This window comes from Trachypithecus francoisi, unplaced genomic scaffold (assembly GCF_009764315.1).
Source record: "Trachypithecus francoisi isolate TF-2019V2 unplaced genomic scaffold, Tfra_2.0 Lachesis_group14, whole genome shotgun sequence".
In the NCBI taxonomy this organism is placed as follows: domain Eukaryota; kingdom Metazoa; phylum Chordata; class Mammalia; order Primates; family Cercopithecidae; genus Trachypithecus; species Trachypithecus francoisi.
Genome location: NW_022681459.1, coordinates 51,465,423 through 51,487,770, shown reverse-complemented (window position 1 = coordinate 51,487,770; position 22,348 = coordinate 51,465,423). Strand labels below are relative to the sequence as shown.

General features: G+C 50.1%; 1 protein-coding gene across 2 annotated transcripts; it reads right to left on the bottom strand.

Moving 5' to 3' along the window:
* Nucleotides 1–13: 13 nt before the first annotated feature.
* Nucleotides 14–13,866, bottom strand: SYCE3 (synaptonemal complex central element protein 3). Of its 2 annotated transcripts, none has more exons than XM_033233424.1 (3): nucleotides 13,765–13,866; nucleotides 6,226–6,334; nucleotides 14–302 (listed from the first exon to the last, which is right to left on the bottom strand). In XM_033233424.1, the coding sequence occupies exons 2-3, from the start codon at nucleotides 6,332–6,334 to the stop codon at nucleotides 145–147; spliced, it is 267 nt and encodes an 88-aa protein (XP_033089315.1). In that variant the 5' UTR covers nucleotides 13,765–13,866; the 3' UTR covers nucleotides 14–144. The 2 variants fall into 2 exon arrangements, with proteins under 2 accessions (XP_033089315.1, XP_033089316.1); XM_033233425.1 differs by lacking the exon at nucleotides 13,765–13,866 and adding an exon at nucleotides 12,537–12,787.
* Nucleotides 13,867–22,348: the final 8,482 nt, after the last annotated feature.

Genomic DNA, 22,348 nt, shown 5'->3' with positions numbered 1-22,348 from the left:
GAGGTCCTCAGGCTGTGCTTAAAAATAAGTTTATTAAGAAACAATTACAGTGCATACAGCTGTTCATGTGGGCACCAGCTCCATCCCCCAGGGACCTCTTCACAGTCAGAGGGTGGCATGGCAGCTGTGGTGGGCCAGTGGGGCCTACGGTCTTTGCTTGGTCTCATGCAGCAGCTCTTGCCAGTTCTTCTCCATTTCCTCCTTGCAGTTGACGAAGGCATCCTCCAGCCGACGCATGGACTCAGCCAGCGTGGGGTTGGTGCGCATCACCACCATGTCATAGGCCATCCAGGTTGCCTGCACTGCAACAAGCAGACAGGCCTGGTCAGGCCACAGAGAGGGGCTGCAGCTCCGGGGTACTCCAGAAGGGTCAGATGCTTGCAGCTGGGCTCAGCATCTGGAGGCCCAGACCCTGCTGAGGCACCCAGTTACTCCAGGGAGAGAGAGCTGGTAGGCTACTTGTTACAGGCTCATAAAAACTCCCTACAAATATCCATAGTGACACTTCCTAGTCTCATGCAAGGCATAACTCCTGGATACACCAGACATGATGTTAAAAAGCTAGAGGCCGGTCTGATATGAAATGTGAGGAGAATTAGAGCAAACCACAGCTCCTTACCTACATGCAGTTCACAGCCAGTGGCTGCAGGTGGCCCCTGAGGAGTCCTAACATCTACCCAAGCTCACACACTCAGGCAGAGCTGACTGTTCCTAGTCCTGCAAGACCCAGCCTCATATCACCTTATGTTCAGCGGCCTGGGATGCCTGCCCACCTCCACCTGGGCACCTCTATGCTTTTGCCGAGGCCCAAGCCTGGGGCTTCTCCTCTTGGGAAGGTGTCCTTGACCATCTACCAATGAACTGACAGACTCTCTTGCTCTTTCCCTCTGACAGCAACTTGAAGGTAGCATTCCCTGGGCCTATAGGTGGACACATGCTTCTTGTGTGAACCCAAAGGAAGTGTGTGCAGAAATCCCGCCTCCAACCTTTTCTCTGCATAGTCCACTGGCTGGTGTGGTTCAGCCCTCTACAAATATACAGAAGAAAGGTCATCTCCCCTCTGCACGACAACCAACTGTAGATAGCAAACATATCCCTTTAAAATTCCTCTTTGTGAAATCCTAACAAGCATTCCAGATCATTCCCGCACAGGGAGGCTGCAGACCACCTGGACAGCAGGTGCAGCAGGGACCTGGGAGCCAGAGCAGAGTATGCCTTCCAGCTCTCCACCTGCCAACTATGTGACCTGGAACAAGTGGCTTAAATACATCAATGCCGGCTGGGCGCAGTGGGTCACGCCTATAATCCCAGCACTTTGGGAGGCTGAGGGGGGCGGATCATGAGGTCAAGAGATTGAGACCATCCTGGCAAACATGGCCAGTGTTCCTGGCCCATCTCTACTAAAAATATAAAAATTAGCCGGGTGTGGTGGTGGGTGCCTGTAGTCCTAGCTACTAGGGAGGCTGAGGCAAGAGAATCGCCTGAACCTGGAAGGTGGAGGTTGCAGTGAGCCAAGATTGCACCACTGCACTCCAGCCTGGGCAACAGAGTGAAACTTTGTCTCAAAAAAAAAAAAAAAAAAATCTATCTATCTATCTATCTACTATATCTATATCTATATCTATATCTATCTCAGTCTCCTCATCTTTGGAGACTCATGAGGAAACTCTACCAATCTCATGGCTTACTGTGAGGATTAAATGGGTGATATATGTAAACTGCCTGGCACACGTTATGGACTGAATGTGTCCCCCACATTCACCTGTTGAAATCCTAACCCCCGACGTGAGGTATTAGGAGGTCGGGTCTTTTGGAGACGATTAGGTCCTAAGGGTAGACCCTCCTGAATGGCATTAGTACCCCTTAAAGAAGAGAGACAAGAGCTTCCTCTCACTCTATGCAAGGATATGTGAGGCTCTATGTGAGGGCACAAGAAGGTGGCTGGTCGGGCAAGGTGGCTCATACCTATAATCCCAGCACTTTGGGAGGCTGAGTTGGGTGGATCACTTGAGCTCAGAAGTTTGAGATTAGCCTGGGCAACATGTTGAAACCCTGTCTCTATAGAAAATATAAAATTTAGCTGGGTGTGGTGGTGTGCGCCTGTAGTTGCAACTACTCAGGAGGCTCAGGTGAAAAAAAGGATCCCTCGAGCGTGGAAGGTGGAGGCTGCAGTGAGCCAAGATTGCACCACTGCACTCCAGCTTGGGCGACAGAGTGTGACCCTGTCTCAAAAAAAAAAAAAAAAAAAGAAGAAGGTGACCATTGGCCAGGCACAGTGGCTCACGCCTGTAATCCCAGCACTTTGGGAGGCCGAGGCGGGTGGATCATGAGGTCAGGAGATCGAGATCATCCTGGCTAACACAGTGAAACCCTGTCTCTACTAAAAATACAAAAAAATTAGCTGGGCGTGGTGGTGGGCACCTGTAGTCCCAGTTACTCGGGAGACTGAGGCAGGAGAATGGCGTGAACACGGGAGGCGGAGCTTGCAGTGAGCCGAGATTACTCCACTGCACCCCAGCCTGGGCGACAGAGTGAGACGCCGTCTCAAAAAACAAAAACAAACAAACAAACAAACAAACAAAACAGAAGAAGGTGACCATCCACAAACCAGGAAGAGACTTCTTACCAGATACCAGATCTGTTGGCACCTTGATCTTGGACTTCCCAGCCTCGAGAAATGAATGTTTGTGTTGTACTGCTTTTGAGTTGAGATCTTGCTCTGTTGCCCAGACTGGAGTACGGTGGCAAAATCATGGCTCAGTGCAGGCTCCAAACCCTCGGCTTGACTGATCCTCCCACCTCAGCCTCTAAGAGGCTGGGACCACAGGTGTGCAACACCATGCCCAGCTGTTTTTTGTTTTTTTTTTGTTTTTTTTTTTTGAGATGGAGTTTCGTTCTTGTTGCCTAGGCTAGAGTGCAATGTCACGATCTCGGCTCACCGCAACCTCCACCTTCCAGGTTCAAACAATTCTCCTGCCTCAGCCTCCTGAGTAGCTGGAATTACAGGCATGTGCCACCACGCCCAGCTAATTTTGTATTTTTAGTGGAGACGGGGTTTCTCTATGTTGAGGCTGGTCTCGAACTCCTGACCTCAGGTGATCCACCCACCTCAGCCTCCCAAAGTGCTGGGATTACAGGCGTGAGCCACCGTGCCCGGCCATAACAGAAAAACAAGTTTTTTTGAGTGCAAATTAAATCATTATTTCTTGGCTACAATAATCCTCTAGAGAGTTGCAGATTATAACTTTTCCTCATATTTTTAGTTGGTGCCCTAATAGAATAGGTTCCTTATTCCGTTCTAATGCACAAATTACTCTTACAATTGTCAAACTTATCTCTCCTCATTTTACTTCCCAGGAAACTAAAATCATGGTATTCTGAAGATGACCAAAGATATGAATCTCCCTCATTTGGCGTCGCACTCAGCCCGGATCTGTTTCACTGCAAATGCTCTGCTGCTAAAACTATACAAGCATCCTCCCTCTATGCCCAGGGATTATCACAGAAGAGAGAGTCTCACTCTGTCCCCCAGGCTGGAGTGCAGTGGTGTGATCTCAGCTCACTGCAAGTTCTGTCTCCTGGGTTCAAGTGATTATCCTGCCTCAGCCTCCCGAGTCGCTGGTATTACAGGCGTCCACCACCATGCCCGGCTAATTTTTGTATTTTTATTAGAGATGGAGTTTCACCATATTGGCCAGGCTGGTCTTGCACTCCTGACCTTGTGATCCTCCTGCCTTGGCTTCCCAAAGTGCTGGGATTACAGGCATGAGCCACTGCATCCAGCCTGTAGCAGATTTATATAAAAATGCAATACGTGGCTGGGCGCAGTGGCTCATGCCTGTTATCCCAGCACTTTGGGAGACCAAGGTAGGAAGATCACGAGGTGAGGAGATTGAGACCATCCTGGCTAACACGGTGAAACCCCGTCGGTACTAAAAACACACACACACACACACACAAAAAAATTAGCCATGCGTGGTGGTGGGCACCTGTAGTTCCAGCTACTCAGGAGGGTGAGACAGGAGAATGGCATGAACCCGGGAGGGAGAGCTTGCAGTGAGCCGAGATCGCGCCACTGCACTCCAGCCTGGGTGACAGAGCGAAATTCCATCTCAAAAAAGAAAAAAAAGAAAAAAAGCAGTGTAGGTCCTTTGGCATGCCAGATGGTTTAGGATTAAATGTTAAAAAGGAATACAAAGAAAAGTAGAAGAAAATACGATTAAATATTTCACTGATCTCAGATTAGGAAAAGACATTCTAGGTGTCAAAATAATGGGAATAAATTAGAAAGGAAAATATTGATAGATTTTTCACTACATAAAACTGTTTGCTGGCTGGGCATAGTGGCTCACATGTGTAATCCTAGCACTTCGGGAGGACAAGGCAGGTGGATCACCTGAGGTCAGGAGTTCGAGACCAGCCTGGCCAAAATGGTGAAACCTCGTCACTACTAAAAATACAAAAATTAGCTGGGCGTGGTGGCGGGCACCTGTAATCCCAGCTACCCAGGAGGCTGAGGCAGGGGAATCACTTGAATCCAGGAGGCGGAGGTTGTAATGAGTTGAGATCGCATCATTGCACTCAAGCCTGGGTGACAGAGTGACACTCCATCTCAAAAAAAAAAAAAGGGCCAGGTGCAGTGGCTCACACCTGTAATCCCAGCACTTTGGGAGGCTGAGGTGGGCAGATCACAAGGTCAGGAGATCGAGACCATCATGGCCAACATGGTGAAACCCCGTCTCTATTAAAAATACAAGGCCAGACGCAGTGGCTCACACCTGTAATCCCAGCACTTTGGGAGGCTGAGGCGGGCGGATCACGAGGTCAGGAGATAGAGACCATCCTGGCTAACACAGTGAAACCTCATCTCTACTAAAAATACAAAAAATTAGCCAGGCATGGTGGCGGGCACCTGTAGTCCCAGCCACTCAGGAGGCTGAGGCAGGAGAATGGCGTGAACCCGGGAGGCGGAGCTTGCAGTGAGCCGAGATTATGCCACTGCACTCCAGCCTGGGCGACAGAGTGAGACTCCATATCAAAATAAATAAATAAATAAATAAATAAATAAATAAATAAATAAAATCAAGCTGTGCTCTGACCACCTTGGGCACATGTCATTAGGACCCCCTGAGGCTGTGTCACAGGTAAGTGTCCCCAAACTTGGTAAAATAAACTTTCTAAATTAACTGATACGTGTCTCAGCTATTCACAGTTCACAAGTACATAGGCAAAATATTGCAAACATTTCTAAGTATAAATTTTCTAAAGTCTGCTCTAGTGAACATAAATTTTTTGGTCAGGCACTCTGGCTCACACCTGTGATCCCAACACTTTGGGAGGCCAAGGTGGGTGTACTGCTTGGCCAAAATTGGTTCAAGCCGTGAGGAGAAGGATAAATTGGGTATGCCTCATTATAGCTGCCTCTCCTTTGGAATTCAGAAAAAGGTGACCAGCATTAACATGAACACAGACCTTAAGGTTTTTTTTTTTTTTTTGAGACGGAGTCTTGCTCTGCCACCCAGGCTGGAGTGCAGTGGCCGGATCTCAGCTCACTGCAAGCTCCGCCTCCCGGGTTTATGCCATTCTCCTGCCTCAGCCTCCAGAGTAGCTGGGACTACAGGCGCCCGCCTCGTCGCCCGGCTAGTTTTTTGTATTTTTAAGTAGAGACAGGGTTTCACCGTATTAGCCAGGATGGTCTCGATCTCCTGACCTCGTGATCCGCCCGTCTCGGCCTCCCAAAGTGCTGGGATTACAGGCTTGAGCCACCGCGCCCGGCCAGACCTTAAGTTTTATAAGAAACCTTTACAATCTATTCCCTCTGAAGCCTGCTACCTGGAGGCTTCCCCTGCATGATAAAACTTTGGTCTCCACAACCCCTCATCGTCATAACCCAGACATTCTTTTCTATTGATTCCAGGTCTTTAGACAATAGCTCTTTCCACCAGTTGCCAATCAGAAAAAATTTAAATCTACCTATAACCTGGAATCATCCCCCTATGAGTTGTCCCACCTTTCCAGATCGAACCAATGTACCTCTTACAGGTACTGACTGATGTATTCTCTCTCCCTAAAACGTATAAAAGCAAGCTGTACCCTGCCAACCTTGAGCATATGTCCTGAGGACCTCCTGAGGGTGTGTCACAGGTGCATTCTTAACCTTGGCAAAATAAACTTTCTAAATTGATTGAGACCTGTCTCAGATGCTTTTGGGTTCACACATCCTACCTGAGATTTTCTCCATCTCTTCCAATAGTTTTTCCAAGTCCTTATTCAGATCTGACAGCATTTTCAGCATGTTGTCATAGTTTCTTTCCTCAGGGTCAGCATCAGCCATCTAGGCAATGCACAGAAAGAAGCTGCAGTGAGATAGACCCACATTTCAATTCCAGCTCCACTGGTTATAACTCAGTGATTTCTCCAAGGAATTCCTTCCCCATCTCTCAGATTCAGACAATACCACTTCCTCCACAGGGCTGTTGTGAAGGTTAAATGGGAAATGTCTAAAGGCCCCAGCATAGCATTTGACACATATAAGTCGTCCTTCCCCTTTCTTCCATCCTTGCCATACAAACGTAGCTGAAGGCTGGAGTCATTAACACAGAAAACATCTTCATCATCGTAAGGAAAAAAGTCTGTCATAATGGTGACATGGAATTTTTTCCGGCAAAACCATACTGAGTTCCCACTAAGATGCGAGCTATTGTGCTGATATGTTATAAAGATACAATTCCTGTACCTAAGGAATTTCTAGTGCAATATGGGAGTAAGTCACACACACCATATGACAAACCAGGATGTGACAGATGTCAAAGTAGTTAATGTAATAATGACAGACGTCAAGCGATGGGAGCCTGGAGGAGGGTAAGTTTAATTTTAAAATATGAAATGATTCATACATTAAAAAATTATAATCAACTTAATTTTCCAGAAGAATTCTCCTGGGCATTAGAGGCAGTGCCCCATAGAGACTGTCCTGGTTCTGGAATTGAGCTGCCTGGGTTCAAATCTTGGCTCCACCACATATCAGCAGTGTTATGTTTAGCAACTTACACATATTCTTGACAAATTTTTGGTAATTTTTGTTTTGTTTTTTTTTTTTGAGACAAAGTTTTGCTCTTGTTGCCCAGGCTGGAGCACAATGGCATGACCTCGGCTCACCACAACCTCTGCCTCCTGGATTCAAGTGATTCTTCTGCCTCAGCCTTTTGCGTAGCTGGGATTACAGGCACACACCACTATGCCCAGCTAATTTTGTATTTTTAGTAGAGACGGGGTTTCTCCATGTTGGCCAGACTGGTCTCGAACTCCCGACCTCAGGTGATCCACCCACTTTGGCCTCCCAAAGTGCTGGGATTACAGGCGTGAGACACCGCACCCAGCCAAGTTTTGTATTTTTTAAAAAGGGAATTATTAGTAGTACCTATATCTTGTGGAGTTTTGTGAGGATTAATTTAAATAAATTATATACTGTTCAGCACAGTACCTACCATAAGGAGCACTTAATAAGTCATATCTGTTGTTATTTAAAATGTTGAACAGTAATTAAATCACTCCAGATCCTCTCATCTTTATTAATATACATTAATTCATTCTGTTAATATTTGATGCTCACCTATTTATCTACAAGGCACTAGTAAGAAAGGAGAGAAATAGATTAATAATGTTGTAAGAGCTGTCAGGGAGCTTGTAACCTCATGAAGGTGAAGGAATGAGCCAGGTAAGCGTAAAACAGGGAGGGATGGGCCACAGATGCTGTGGTATTGTTCCCACTGTGCATGTGGGGAAAGCCTTCCTGGTCTTTACTTCAGAGTTATAGGCATCCACTCAGTTCTCCTGTGACTTCCTGGGCCTACCTCATCATGGTCCTCTTAGCTGGTATGGTGATTATGGATTCCTCTACCTCCGCAACTAGAATGTGGGGTCCTGGAGAGTAGAAACCATCATTCCAATGAACTATTCCTAGTGTTCAGCTCAGAGCTAGGAAAACAGCACTGTTTAATAAATATTGGCTGAATAAAGGAGTTGACTATTGTAAAGCTCTAATTCTGAAAGAAAATCATGATCTTGGCCAAGCGCAGAGGCTCACCCCGGTAATTCCAGCACTTTGGGAGGCCAAGGCGGGTGGATCACCTGAGGTCAGGTGTTTGGGACCAGCCTGGCCAAAATGGCGAAATCTCGTCTCTACTAAAAATATAAATTTTAGCCGGGCGCGGTGGCTCAAGCCTGTAATCCCAGCACTTTGGGAGGCCGAGATGGGCGGATCACGAGGTCAGGAGATCGAGACCATCCTGGCTAACACAGTGAAACCTCGTCTCTACTAAAAAAAAAATACAAAAAAAGTTAGCCGGGTGAGGTGGCGGGCGTCTGTAATCCCAGCTACTTGGGAGGCTGAGGCAGGAGAATGGCGTAAACCCGGGAGGCGGAGCTTGCAGTGAGCCGAGATCGCACCACTGCACTCTAGCCTGGGCGACACAGCGAGACTCCGTCTCAAAAAAAAAAAAAAAAAAAGAAAATTATCTTTCCCCTCTTGCCATCCTCCCTGTTAAGGGTAGAGATTCTGAGGGAGGGGCAAAGGGCCCTCCAGGAGGCCTGACAGGCAGATCTAAGAATGAGGGTGCAGGGGCAGAGTGTATGGTCTTTTGGGATCTGTAAAGGAGCTACTTCTGTGGGCATGGAGCCATTCCACATGCAAGGACACCATCCTGCTTTTTGGTAAGTTGGAACAGTTTGCTAAGCGTGAGGGGAGGTACAGGCAGGTGGCAGGGCGGAGGGCTAACAGTGGGTGATGGGAGGAAGAAATGTCTGGAACACCTTCCTTAACCCTATCCTATAGCTATTCCCTCTCCTTCCTTTCCCAGCTAGGCCTCACACATTTGCTTGTCCTCCTCACTCCACTGTCATCTGGCATCTGTCTCTGATACTCACTGACAACGCCCTCACCAAAGTCATAACTGGCACACCCAGGGCACTTTATGTCTTTCTTTCATTTAACATCTCTGCAGCACTGACATTTGGCCACTTTCTCCTGCTCAAAATCCTCTTCTCTTGATGTTTCAACCTTGTTTTCTCCAAACTCTGTCCACCTCTGGTAGTTCCTTCCCTGCTCTTTCTTGGCTCTCTCCTTTGCTGGCTCTAATGGGTCAAGCAGGGTCCTTTCAGCCCCTTCTCTTCTCACTACACACTCTTTTTTGTTTGTTTGTTTGAGACGGAGTCTCACTCTGTTGCCCAGGCTGGAGTGCAGTGATCTTGGCTCACCGCAACCTCCACCTCCCAGGTTCAAGCAATTCTCCTGCCTCAGCCTTCTGAGCAGCTGGGATTACGGGTGCCACCATGCCCGGATAATTTTTGTATTTTCAGTAAAGATGGGGTTTCGCCATGTTGAGCAGGCTGGTCTCAAACTCCTGAACCTCAGGTGATCTACCTGCCTCGACCTCCCAAGGTGCTGGGATTACAGGTGTAAGCCACTATGCCTGGCCAGGACTTTGATTTTTATTCTGAATGAGATGAGGAAACACTGAAAAATCTGACAAAGGTGATGTGATTTGAATAATGACTTAAAAGGATCACTCTGGCTTCTATGTTGAGAATAGACTTAGGGGTGGAAATGGTGGAACAGGGACATCAGTTAGGAGGTAGCTGCAAAATTCCAGGTAAGGAATGATAAGGCTTGGACCAGAGTGTTAGAAGTGGAGGTAGTGGCCAGGCTTAGTCGCTCACGCCTGTAATCCCAGCACTTTAGAAGGCCAAGGCGGGGGGATCACAAGGTCAGGAGTTCAAGACCAGCCTGGCAAACATGACAAAACCCTGTCACTACTAAAAATACAAAAATTAGCTGGGCATGGTGGTGTGTGCCTGTAGTCCCAGCTACTCAGGAGGTTGAGGCAGGAGAATCCCTTGAACCCAGAAGGTGGAGGTTGCAGTGAGCCGAGATTGTGCCACTGCTCTCCAGCCTGGGTGACAGAGCAACACTCTGTTTCAAAAAAACAAAAACAAAAATAAATAAAAAGTGACCACTGGACTTGACAATCTGAAGATCACACTGGCAATCTTGACAGGAGCTGTTTTCATGCAGTGGCTGGAACAAGAGCCCAGCTGAAATGTTTCTAAAGAGAGGGAAGGAGAAGTAGAAACTGGTGAGTTTTACTTCAATGAGAAGCAGAGAAACAAGCCAGTACCTAGAATGTAATGTACAGTCACAGGGGTATTTTGTTTTAAGTTGGGAGATATTACACTAGTGTCAAAGATTACAGTATTTGGGCATGGCAGGCCCAGGCACGGTAGCTCATGCCTGGAATCCCAGTGCTTCGGGAGGCTAAAGTAGGAGAAATGCTTGAAGGCAGGAGTTTGAGAGCAGCCTGGGCAACAGTCTCTGCAAAAAATATTTAAAAATAACCGGGTGTGTTGGTGCACACCTGCAGTCCTAGTTACTCAGGAGGCTGAGGTGGGACAGTTGTGCCACAGCACTCTAGTCTAGGCTATAGAGGAAGATCTGGAAGATCTCCTCTGCAAAAGAAAAAAAGGCTAAGTAAATTCAAGATATTTGATTGGGGTGTCACTGATCAACTCGGTGAGATGTTTCAGGAGAGGCATAAAAGTAAAAATATTTTCATGAATAATTAATGGATCATTAGACAAAATGGATCGTGTGTACAGATTTAGACGGGAAGGGGAGAAAAAAATAGGAGATAACTAGAACGTGATACAGAGTGAAGGTTTTTTGCTTTTTGAATTCTTCATGTTTCTAGGCTGTGTGGAAAGAGCTAGCTTGACAGAAAAGCCCCCAAGAATCAGGAGAAAGAGTAACTGATGGTGCAGGGACTGGTCTCAGACAAGTAAAGAGTCATTTCACCCTATGCAGGTAAGGGAAGGTAAGGAGGTAGGGATAGAATAAGGTAGGTAGAGGTCAAGGTAGGTTGGCAAGGGGGGGATTTCAGGCCTGATGGTCTCTTAACTCCCTAACAAATGGCAATGAAAAGTTTCTTCTTGTAACAACAGACATTCTTGGTTTGAGGAGAATGATAAAGCTTTATCAAAGCTGCATGCCTCCCTAGGGGCACTTAGGCATGTGGCTGAAGCCACATGGCTACAGTGTCCTCAGGACCCTAAGATGGCACAGAGACAATGTCTGGAGTGTAGAAGGCCTGGGAATGTAAACATACACACAGTGGATGGATAAGGTAAGGACACTGAGGGCACAAGTATGAGAGTGGTTTAAGGGGTGCTTAAGATGATGGGGTGAAGCAGAGACATATAAAAGACGTAGTTTCTATAAGTGGGGCATTGGGGTGGCCCCAGGTAGATTTGGGGATAGAGCATGAGACTGCTAGAAGGATGGAGGCTGTGGCCAGAGTGGCACTGGATCTCAGAAGAGGGATGGATCTGAAAAGGAGATCCAGGGAGAGGGTGTGAAAGCTGATGTGGAGGAAGCAGCCACAGGATTAGAATTTATGGCATTTCTTCCCCGATGAGATTGCCTGGGATGACTGGGACTGGGTGGAGAAAGAGGCCTGAGCCCACACCAAAGCAATGGAACGGGGCTTAGGATGGGTGGCGGGAGTGTGGGGCGGGAGAAGTGTGGGGGCGGGAGGAGTGTGGGGCGGGAGGAGTGTGGGGCGGGAGGAGTGTGGGGCGGGAGGAGTGTGGGAGGGAGGAGTGTGGGGCGGGAGGAGTGTGGGGCGGGAGGAGTGTGGGGTGGGAGGAGTGTGGGGCGGGAGGAGTGTGGGATGGGAGGAGTGTGGAGCGGGAGAGTGTGGGGCGGGAGGAGTGTGGGGCGGGAGGAGTGTGGGGCGGGAGGAGTGTGGGGCGGGAGGAGTGTGGGGCGGGAGGAGTGTGGGGCGGGAGGAGTGTGGGGCGGGAGGAGTGTGGGGCGGGAGGAGTGTGGGGCGGGAGGAGTGTGGGGCGGGAGGAGTGGGGGCGGGAGGAGTGTGGGGCGGGAGGAGTGTGGGGCGGGAGGAGTGTGGGAGGGAGGAGTGTGGATGGGAGGAGTGTGGGATGGAGGAGTGTGGGGCGGGAGGAGTGTGGGGGGGAGGAGTGTGGGAAGAGGAGTGTGGGATGGGAGGAGTGTGGGATGGGAGGAGTGTGGGACGGGAGAGTGTGGGGCGGAGGAGTGTGGGATGGAGGAGTGTGGGGCGGGAGGAGTGTGGGATGGGAGGAGTGTGGGGCGGGAGGAGTGGGGGCGGGAGGAGTGGTGGGGCGGGAGGAGTGTGGATGGGAGGAGTGTGGAGCGGGAGGAGTGTGGGGGGGAGGAGTGTGGGACGGGAGGAGTGTGGGAAGGGAGGAGTGTGGGACGGGAGGAGTGTGGGGTGGGAGGAGTGTGGGGTCTGGGTTGGGTATCACTTTGGGTGTGAAGGACAGGGGTTGAGGGAGTCAGAGCCTAGAGTCTGGTTTGTGGTCTGAGTGTCTTGCCTGGTACAAAGAGTTTCTAATAGAGCCTGGGATCCCTCTCAGAATAAGGAATGTGAGGGGATAAGAGGGATGCTTGGTGCAGAGATGTGCTCCTCTGTCCGGGATGACAGCAGCATAGGAAGGGAATGTACCTGTGATGTGGGGAGGGAAGTCTTGGAGTTGGGGCTATGAAGAGTCTGGGCCAGTCCTGAAGTGCAGGTGGGAGGAAGCCAGAGGTGCGGGTGGGAACTTGGGGTGTGAGGTGGTGTGTGGACTCTGGGGTCCCAGGTGTGGCAGGTGTAATGGTAAGAGGGGCAGGTTGCATGGAGTGAGAAGCCCAGAGTGTGTAGACTTCAGGATCAGGAGTGTAGGGTGTGAGGAGATGGAGATGAGTTGCAAGGGGGTGAAGGACTGAGGTGAGGCATGTGAGGTGGGGAGAGTGGGGTATGGGGTGTGCAGTGAGGGGAGAGGGGGAGGAGTGAGGCGGGATAAGGGTGAGGGGTGAGGTGGCGTGAGGTGGGGTGAGGTGGGGTGAGGCGGGGTGAGGTGAGTGGGGGAGGGGTGAGGTGGGGTGAGGGGTGAGGTGGGGTGAGGGGTGAGGCGGGGTGAGGTGAGGGGAGGTGAGGTGGGGTGAGGCGGGGTGAGGTGAGGTGGGGTGAGGGGTGAGGTGAGGTGGGGTGAGGCGGGGTGAGGTGAGGGGTGAGGCGGGGTGAGGTGAGGGGTGAGGTGAGGTGGGGTGAGGCGGGGTGAGGAGAGTGGGGGAGGGGTGAGGTGGGGTGAGGGGTGAGGCGGGGTGAGGTGAGGGGTGAGGGGTGAGGTGGGGTGAGGTGGGGGGAGGAGGTGGGGAGGGGTGAGGCGGGGTGAGGGGTGAGGAGGTGGGGTGAGGGGTGAGGTGAGGTGAGGGTGAGGGGGGTGAGGTGAGGGGTGAGGGGTGAGGGGTGAGGTGGGGGAGGGGTGAGGCGGGGTGAGGTGAGGGTGAGGTGAGGTGAGGTGAGGTGGGGTGAGGAGAGGGGGGAGGGGTGAGGCGGGGTGAGGCAGGGCGAGGTGAGGGGTGAGGTGAGGTGGGGTGACAGGTGAAGCAGGATGAGGGGTGAGGGGTGAGGTGGGGTGAGGGGTGAGGTCGGGTGAGGCGGGGTGAGGTGAGGGGTGAAGCAGGATGAGGCGTGAGGGGCGAGGCGGTGAGGGGTGAGGTGAAGAGTGAGGCGGGCGTGAGGGGCGTTGGGGGAGGAGCACGGGGTGAGGGGTGAGTGGAGTCGGGTCGAAGCCAAGGGTCTGGTTTGGGGTTGGTACCGCCGCGAACGCCAGGACAGGGTCAGGCGGAGCCCAGCCGTCAGGGCGCGTCGGGAGGGCCGGGGTCCGGGGCGGCGCGGCCTCGCTCACCTCCGGCTTGGCCCGCGCTCCGGTCCTGCTCTGGCGCCCCCAGCGGCCGCTTGAGGAACAAAGCCGCTCCTCGCGAGGGATGCCCCGCCCTTTCCGTTAGCGGACCCGCCCCGGAAGTGGCCTTTCGCCCTCATTGGGTGTCCTCGGGAAAAGAGGCGGGTCATCCGTGCTGCTCCCACCGGTCTGCGGCGTCCGAGTCTGGGACTGGCAGGTGCGGTGCTGGGGACGTCCTGAGGTTGAAGGAGAATCCTGCGGAGATGAAGAGCTTCCCGGCCTGACAGTTTTGCCCCTACCTCCTTCTTGAGCTTAAGGATTTATACGCAGGGCCCCGTTTGCCTCCCCAGTGTCCCGGACAGCGCCCGGTACCAAAGGTGCTGGTAAACATTTGAGGAGCGAACGCCTCAAATGTTCGCTCATGAGGAGCGAACGCCCAGCTAGTTCCACTGTCACAGCGACCATGTGTGGTGGACATTGTCTGGCATGTGTCTAACAGAGGCAGCCCAGGCTCAGGGAGACGAGGCAGAGGTGCACGCAGGTCCATGTGGGCTGGAAAGTGCTGGGGTCTCCCGGGCGCTCCTGGTCTCCAGGCAAGAACTGGAAGCAGAGCCACTCAGCACCTAGAGGGGCAGTGACAGAAAGCTCCGGCTGAGAGGAGGCTGACCAGAGGCCAGTCTGAGCTCAGCCTTTTTTTCAGAGGGTCATGGGCACCCTACAAGGGTGGTAAGTAGGCGAGTGACAGAGCTAAAAAGGTCTCTGGCTGCCGAGGCGGGTGGCGACGGAGCTGGCCATTGCTGTTGTTGGGCTGAGTGGTGGACAGGGTCGAAGCCATTCCAAGGTCGACTTGAGAGGGCTTGGTTATGTGGGAGGGAGGGAAGGGAGGAAGAAGGAACGGGCTGATGGTCGGGGTGATACCACTGGCAGAGGTGTGGAAGAGTGGGAGAAGCTAGCTTGGAAGGTTAACTTTGATTTTGAACACCTTGTGTTTGAGAATCCTGACAAACCTGAGACCCCCTGAATTTTCTCTCAGGGATTCTGATTCTTAACAGCCTGATTGCAGAGGAGGAAAAATGGCTAGAGTTGAGCCAGACAGTTCTGGGCAAGGAGTGAGCATTCGCCTGTTTATTGAGGAGGCTGCTGCCTGGGCCACACTCCAGCTGCCAGGTTCCTGCCCCATTGAACCTGGTTTTCTGGCCATCCCTTTCCACCTGTGAGCTGCTCTTCATACTTCCATTTGCTTATACAGCCCAGAGTCGATTTCTGTTACAGCACCCCGGAAAAACATGAGTCAGGTATAATTTCTTTTTTGTTTTTGAGACAGAGTCTCACTCTGTTGCCCAGGCTGGAGTGCACTGGCACAATCTCGGCTCACTGCAACCTCCGCCTCCCGGGTTCAAGTGAATCTGCTGCCTCAACCTCCCGAGTAGTTGGGATTACAAGCCCCTGCCACCACGCCCAGCTAATATTTGTATTTTTAGTAGAGAGGGGGTTTCAGCATGTTGGCCAGGCTGGTCTCGAACTCCTGACCTGATTAGGTGATCCGCCCGCCCTGGCTTCCCAAAGTACTGGGATTACAGGTGTGAGCCACTGTGCCCGGCCCGAATCAGTAATAATTCTGTTGGCTAATGAAGACAGCTTCCGGGAGAGTAGGAGAAAGGGCACAGGATTCCAGGCAGAAGGCCCATCTAGGGCAAAGGTGAGGGTGTGGCTCAGGCTGCCTCCTTTGGGGAATGGCGAGTGTGTTCTGGGCTCAAGGTTCTTGGTAAGGGACAGAGAAGACTCAGGAAAGATCAGTTGAGCTAGAATGTGCGGGCTCTTGAATACCCTGCTCAGGAGCTGAAGGTGGGCTACCCTGCAGACTCCAGGCCATGAAGGCATGGGCTCTTGGGAAGCCCAGGAAGATGTCAGGCTGGTCTTTCCATGCCCTTGTGTATCTGAGACCAACTGTCACTAAATGTTTCCTTTACACCCTGGACACACAGCTAGACTCTACTTCTCAGCTTCTCTTGAAATACAAGTCTTGGCCAAGGGTGTGGAGGGAAATGCTATATATCACTTTGAGGTTGAGGCCATCAAAGCCTCCCACAAGTGGCCCTCTCTCTCCCCATGTACTTATGATGTTGATGCTCAAGGCAGCTTGAGAACTACCTGCTGAAGGCAGGGTCTCTGTCGCCAAAGGTCCTTGATTAACAGTATGGAGCAGAGCCCTCATCTCAGCCAACTGGATTTTATCTGACCGACAGTCCAACATCTATTGGGTTGAGCCATGAGGTTTCAGGATTTATGTTATGGCTGCTAGCTTTTGTTAATGCAGACCTGCAGACCTATGGGACACGGGGGAACTAACTGGGGTTTGGTGGGTTGTCACCAGAGGTTTATTTATTGATTTTTAAGACAGGGTGTCGCTCTGTCACCTAGGCTGGAATGCAGTGGGTCAATCATGGCTCACGGCAGCTGCAATCTCTCAGGCTCAAGTAATCCTCCCAACTCAGCCTCCTGAGTAGCTGGAGCCACAGGCAAGTGCCAGCACAACTGGCTAATTTTTAAAAAAAATTTTTGTAGAGATGGGGTTTCACTGGGCTACCCAGGCTGGTCTTGAACTCCTGGGCTCAAGACCTCCCAAAGTACAGTGATACAGGCGTGAGCTACCATGCCCAGCAGTCACCAGAGGTTTATACCCTGGTTTACCACTGTTGTTCCTCATCTCACTATTTTAAGCCAGAACAAATCAGATAAAAGAACTTTAATGCAGAATTTTGATGTTAATTAAAAGCTAGCTTGTTGGAAACTCTGTTCACTGCTATCTCAGGAGGGGGTGAGCTGATATCCCCAGAAGCCTACCAAAATGCAGGCACTTTCCCAGGGGAGGCTTACTGGCACCTGAACAGGTAGAGGTCTCTGGAAATACTTTTGGAAGCTGAAGAACGCTCTGATATGGAATGTAACATTTTGAGGGCAGAGGTGTATTTTTTTTTTTTTTTTTTTTTGAGATGGAGTTTCGCTCTGCCAGGCTGGAGTACAGTGGTGCCATCTCAGCTCACTGCAACCTCCGTCTCCCAGGTTCAAGCGATTGTCCTGCTTCAGCCTCCCGAGTAGCTGGGACTACAGTCACGTGCCACTACGCCCGGCTAATTTTTGTATTTTTAGTAGAAGAAGGGTTTTACTGTGTTAGCCGGGATGGTCTCGATCTCCTGACCTCATGATCTGCCTGCCTTGGCCTCCCAAAGTGCTGGGATTACAGGTGTGAGCCACCACGCCTGGCCCCAAGAGGCGTACTCTCATAAGCTCCTGAAGACTTGAAGGAGGTGAGGAGTCTCTGCCCTGGGAATCCTCTCATGTGCTTTCTTTTTTTTTTTTTTTTGAGAGGGAGTCTCGCTCTGCCGCCCAGGCTGGAGTGCAGTGGCCAGATCTCAGCTCACTGCAAGCTCCGCCTCCCGGGTTCGCGCCATTCTCCTGCCTCAGCCTCCCGAATAGCTGGGACTACAGGCGCCCGCCACCTCGCCTGGCTAGTTTTTTGTATTTTTTTTTTTTAAGTAGAGACAGGGTTTCACCGTGTTAGCCAGGATGGTCTCGATCTCCTGACCTCGTGATCCGCCCGTCTCGGCCTCCCAAAGTGCTGGGATTACAGGCGTGAGCCACCGCGCCCGGCCCTCATGTGCTTTCAAGGTTTTAACTGTCTTCAAAACTATTAGAAGGAGCCCAGATCTCTCCTTAGCTTTTAATTTATATTTTCAAGAGTCTGAGACATTTTCACAGCTATTTGTTATAGGCAGGTCAAATTCAACATTTAAAGATCTAATTTAATCACCCAATCACCCAAAATAGAAAATATGAGTTATCTTTGATTAGACTCGTCAGTTCTACATTTGACATTCCAAGCTCCTTAATTCTACTTTCCTACGGCGCTGCCTTCGTTTAAGCCACTCATTTCTTCCAGCTCCACCAATCCCGGGAGCACTACTCCAACAGGTCTCCTTGCTTCCACCATCACTGCGTCCTACTTTGTTCTAACACCACCCTGGTTAGCCAGTGATCCCTTAAAATTAGGACAGATGATGTCACCCTCTGCTCAAAGCCCAACAGCTTCCCCTGTCATTCAGAAAATCCAGAATCTGGCCTGTGAGGCCCTTGTCACCCCGATCTAGCTGCTCCTCTTGCTCTTCCCGTCCCTGACTCCACACTAGCCACATCCTTCATCACAGCAAACACCACCCTCAGAGACTTGGCTCTTGCTGTCCCTTCAGCCAGGAATACTCTGCCCTTAGGTATGGCACGTGAGGGACATGAGGGATATGACTTGCTCCTCATCTCCTTCAGGCCTGTGGTCAAAGGACTCCAATCAGGAAGGCTTGCTTTTGCCGCTGCCTGAAATGGCCACCCACCCCTCCTTTTGCCTCTTCACTTATTTTCCTCTTAGCGTATTATTTTTTTAAAATATAGAAAACCTAGGTTTATTCATTAAGCTATTACAAAAGCAAAACCATTACTATTTGGAGTACTTTGAGGATTTCACCCCAGATTCACTGGTTCTGTTACAGAAATGAATCTAAAAGTTTGGAAATTAAAGGATATAAGCTAAGAGGTTGTAACAGAGCAGCAGGGAAACACTTCCCAGCTCCTGTGCCTTTTCACCGCATAGGTCGGCGACTGGCTTACAGAAGACGCACACAGTGAAGGCAGGAATTACAGGCCTACTCAGGGTACCTAGATGCAGAAAGTTTTGGGGTAAATAATAAACTACAAATACCCCCTTGGTTAAGTTAATTCACCTTTGTTAATAAAGGTCAGAGTATCTATCTTCTGCTGGTGACAACTTGTTGTCTCAGTGTGATCTGTCTCAAGAAATAACTGGTTCAGGCTGGGTTTTGGAAAAGGAAAAAGACTTTCATTAACTTTGTCCCAGAGTGGAAGAGGCACCAAGTTCTCTCCTACAGTTAGGAGCAGAATCTTTTTTTTGAGACAGAGTTTCTCTCTTATTGCCCAGGCTAGAGTGCAGTGGCGTGGCCTTGGCTCACCGCAACCTCCGCCTCCTGGGTTCAAGCGATTCTCTTGCCTCGGCCTCCCAAGTAGCTGGGATTACAGGCATGCACCACCACGCCCGGCTAATTTTTGTGTTTTGTAGTAGAGACGGGGTTTCTCCACGTTGGTCAGGCTGGTCTCGAACTCCTGACCTCAGGTGATTCGCCCGCCTCGGCCTCCCAAAGTGCTGAGATTACAGGCGTGAGCCACCTCGCCTGGCCAGGAGCAGAATCTTAAACCTGCATAAATCATGTTCAGTGATCAACATCTGCTCCCTCACGCTGTCCAGCAACTGTTGGTGTGGTATTGACCTCCATCCCATCTTCATCATCTTACCGAATCTTCCGTCCTGACCCCAGCCATATTACACTGGCTGTTCCTTAGCACTTATTGTCATCTAACTTACTACGTAATTTACACATTCTTCTTAGTAATTGTCTGTCTCCTTTACGAGACTCTAAGCCACAGAAGCAGGGACTGTTTGCCAGTTTTGTTCGCTGCTGAATCGCAGTGCACACTGTAGGCCCTCAGTAAGTCATATTCTTCTGGTCAGCAGTGGGCCGCATATACCACAGTGGTCCCATACGATTATAATGGAGCTAAAAAGTTCATATTGGCTGGGCCCAGTGGCTCACGCCTGTAATCCCAGCACTTTGGGAGGCCAAGACGGGCGGATCACGAGGTCAGGAGATCGAGACCATCCTGGCTAACACGGTGAAACCCCCTCTCTACTAAAAAAATACAAAAACTAGCCGGGCGAGGTGGCAGGTGCCTGTAGTCCCAGCTACTCGGGAGGCTGAGGCAGGAGAATGGCGTGAACCTGGGAGGCGGAGCTTGCAGTGAGCTGAGATCCGGCCACTGCACTCCAGTCCGGGCGACAGAGCAAGACTCCGCCTCAAAAAAAAAAAAAAAAAGTTCATATTGCCAGTGAGGTGGTGGCCATGGAAACATGGTAGCACAATGCATTCATTACTCACCTGTTTGTGGTGATGCTGGTGTAACAAACATACTGCACTGTCTGTTGTGTAAAAGCACAGCACACACAATTATGTACAGCACATAATACTTGATAATAAATGACTCTGTCGCTGGTTTATGTATTCACTATACTATACTTTTTATTGTTATTTTAGAATCTGTTCCTTCAGTGGGTATTCTGGAAGGCACTGTTATCGTAGATGACAGCTCCCTGTGAGTCACTACCCTGAAGGCCAACCAGTGAGACAAGATGTGGATATTGATGATCCTGATCCTGTGGAGGCCTGGGCTAAGGTGTGTGTTTGCATCTTGTTTTTTATCAAAAAGTTTAAAAAGTAAAAATAAAAATAACTTAAAAATAGAAAAAAACTATAGAATAAGGATATAAACATATTTTTGTACAGCTATATAATGTGTTTGTGTTTTAAGCTGTTATTATCGAAAAGCTAAGCAAATTAAAAAGTTTATAAAGTAAAAAAGTTACAGTAAACTAAGGTTTATTAAAGAAAAAAATTTATAAAGTACCGTAGCCAAAGTATACAATGTTTACAAAGTCTACTGTAATATAATGTCCTAGGCCTTCACATTCACCACTCACTCACTGAATCACCCAGAGCAACTTTGAGTCCTGTAAGCTACATTCAAGGTGTCTCGTGTCTTATATAAGGGCACCATTTTTTTTTTTTTGAGACGGAGTCTCGCTCTGTCGCCCAGGCTGGAGTGCAGTGACGCGATCTTGGCTCACTGCAAGCTCTGCCTCCTGGGTTCACGCCATTCTCCTGCCTCAGCCTCCCGAGTAGCTGGGACTACAAGCGCCCGCCACCATGCCCGGCTAATTTTTTGTATTTTGTTTAATAGAGATGGGGTTTCACCATGTTAGCCGGGATGGTGTCAATCTCCTGACCTCATGATCCGCCTGTCTCGGCCTCCCAAAGTGCTGGGATTACAGGCATGAGCCACCGCGCCTGGCCTATATTTATTTTTAAATTTTTATTTATTGTTTTTCAGAGTCTCGCTCTGTTGCCCAGGCTGGAGTGCAGTGGCATGATCTCGCCTCACTGCAAGCTCCGCCTCCCAGGTTCACACCATTCTCCTGCCTCAGTCTCCCAAGTAGCTGGGACTACAGGCGCCCGCCACCATGCCCAGCTAATTTTTTGTATTTTTAGTAGAGATGGGGTTTCACCATGTTAGGATGGTCTCGATCTCCTGACCTCGTGATCCACCTGCCTCGGCCTCCCAAAGTGCCCAGCCATAAGGGTACCATTTTTAATCTTTTATATAACATTTTTACTGTACCTTTTCTATGTTTAGACAAGTTTAGATACACAAAGACTTCCCGTTGTACTATAGTTGCCTACAGTAGTCAGTAACATGCTGTAATGGCATGTAACGGAGGAGCAACAGGGTGTGCAGTAGAGGCCAGGTCTGTAGCAGGCTGTACCATCTATGTTTGTGTAAACGCACTGTAGAATGTTTGCACAACAAAATTGCCTACCAATGCACTTCTCAGAATGTATCCCCTTCATTAAGCAACCCAGGCCTGTACTTGGTAAGCAGATTATTCCAAAAGCCTCCTGGTTTCCTGCCAGCTGCTCTGTCCCCTGACCACACCTCCTCACCCAGCAGTGAATTCGACATGGGCAGGAATAGGACCTTGTTTACCACTGAATCCCCAGCACAGGGCCAAGTCTATGGTGGGTGTCCAGCAGACACTGGTCCCTGGCTGGGCATGGTGGCTCACGCCTGAAATCCTAGCACTTTGGAAAGTTGAGGTGGGAGGATCACTTAAGCTCAGGAGTTTGAGACCAGCCTGGGCAACATAGTGAGACCCCATCTCATGAAAAAAAAAAAGAAAAAGAAAAAACTAAAAACAGATGAAGACACTGGTTCCTAAATGAAGGCCCAGAACTAAATCTAACTGAACCGCATTCACTTCTGGGTTCTTAGCACCCAAGATCTAGATTCAGTCAAGCATGCAGCAGTAATCAAGGGTCTACTTATACTTTTCGGAAAAATTATTTTTTATGGCCGGGCGCGGCGGCTCACGCCTGTAATCCCTGCGTGTTGGGAGGCTGAGGCAGGTGGATCACCTGAGGTCAGGAGTCCGAGACCAGCCTGGCCAACATGATGAAACCCTGTCGTCTCTACTAAAAATACAAAAAATTAGCCAGGCATTGTGGCGGGTGCCTATAATCCCAGCTACTCAGGAAGCTGAGGCACGCAAATCGCTTGAACCCAGGAGGCAGAGGTTGTAGTGAGTTGAGATCGTGCCACTGCACTCTGGCCTGGGTGACAACAGCAAAACTCCGTCTCAAAAAAAAGAAAAATTATTTTGCATTTACTCTTAACATGATTTTGGTAGCCAAGCCAATCTCGTTGAAGGAGCATCTGCTGCTACTGATCATTCTGTGTGCCCTCTCACAGACACCCCAAGACTTCAGGCCTGGGCCTGCAGCCCCTTTCCATGGTGAGAAGCAGCTGTGGGGCCCCTGCAGGGTTGTGCCTCAGCCAAGAGGGGTGCCTCACACCTGCCCCTGCCTGGGAGGAGGTGGGCTGACTCTCCAGCAGACAGACAAACAGAAATGGCCCC

Coding starts and splice junctions, on each gene's coding strand:
- SYCE3 (XM_033233424.1), bottom strand. CDS start 6,334: ATGGCTGATGCTGACCCTGAGGAAAGAAACTATGACAACATGCTGAAA. Junction 303..6,225: donor AGAGATGGAGAAAATCTCAG/GTAGGATGTGTG, acceptor TGCTTGTTGCAG/TGCAGGCAACCTGGATGGCC.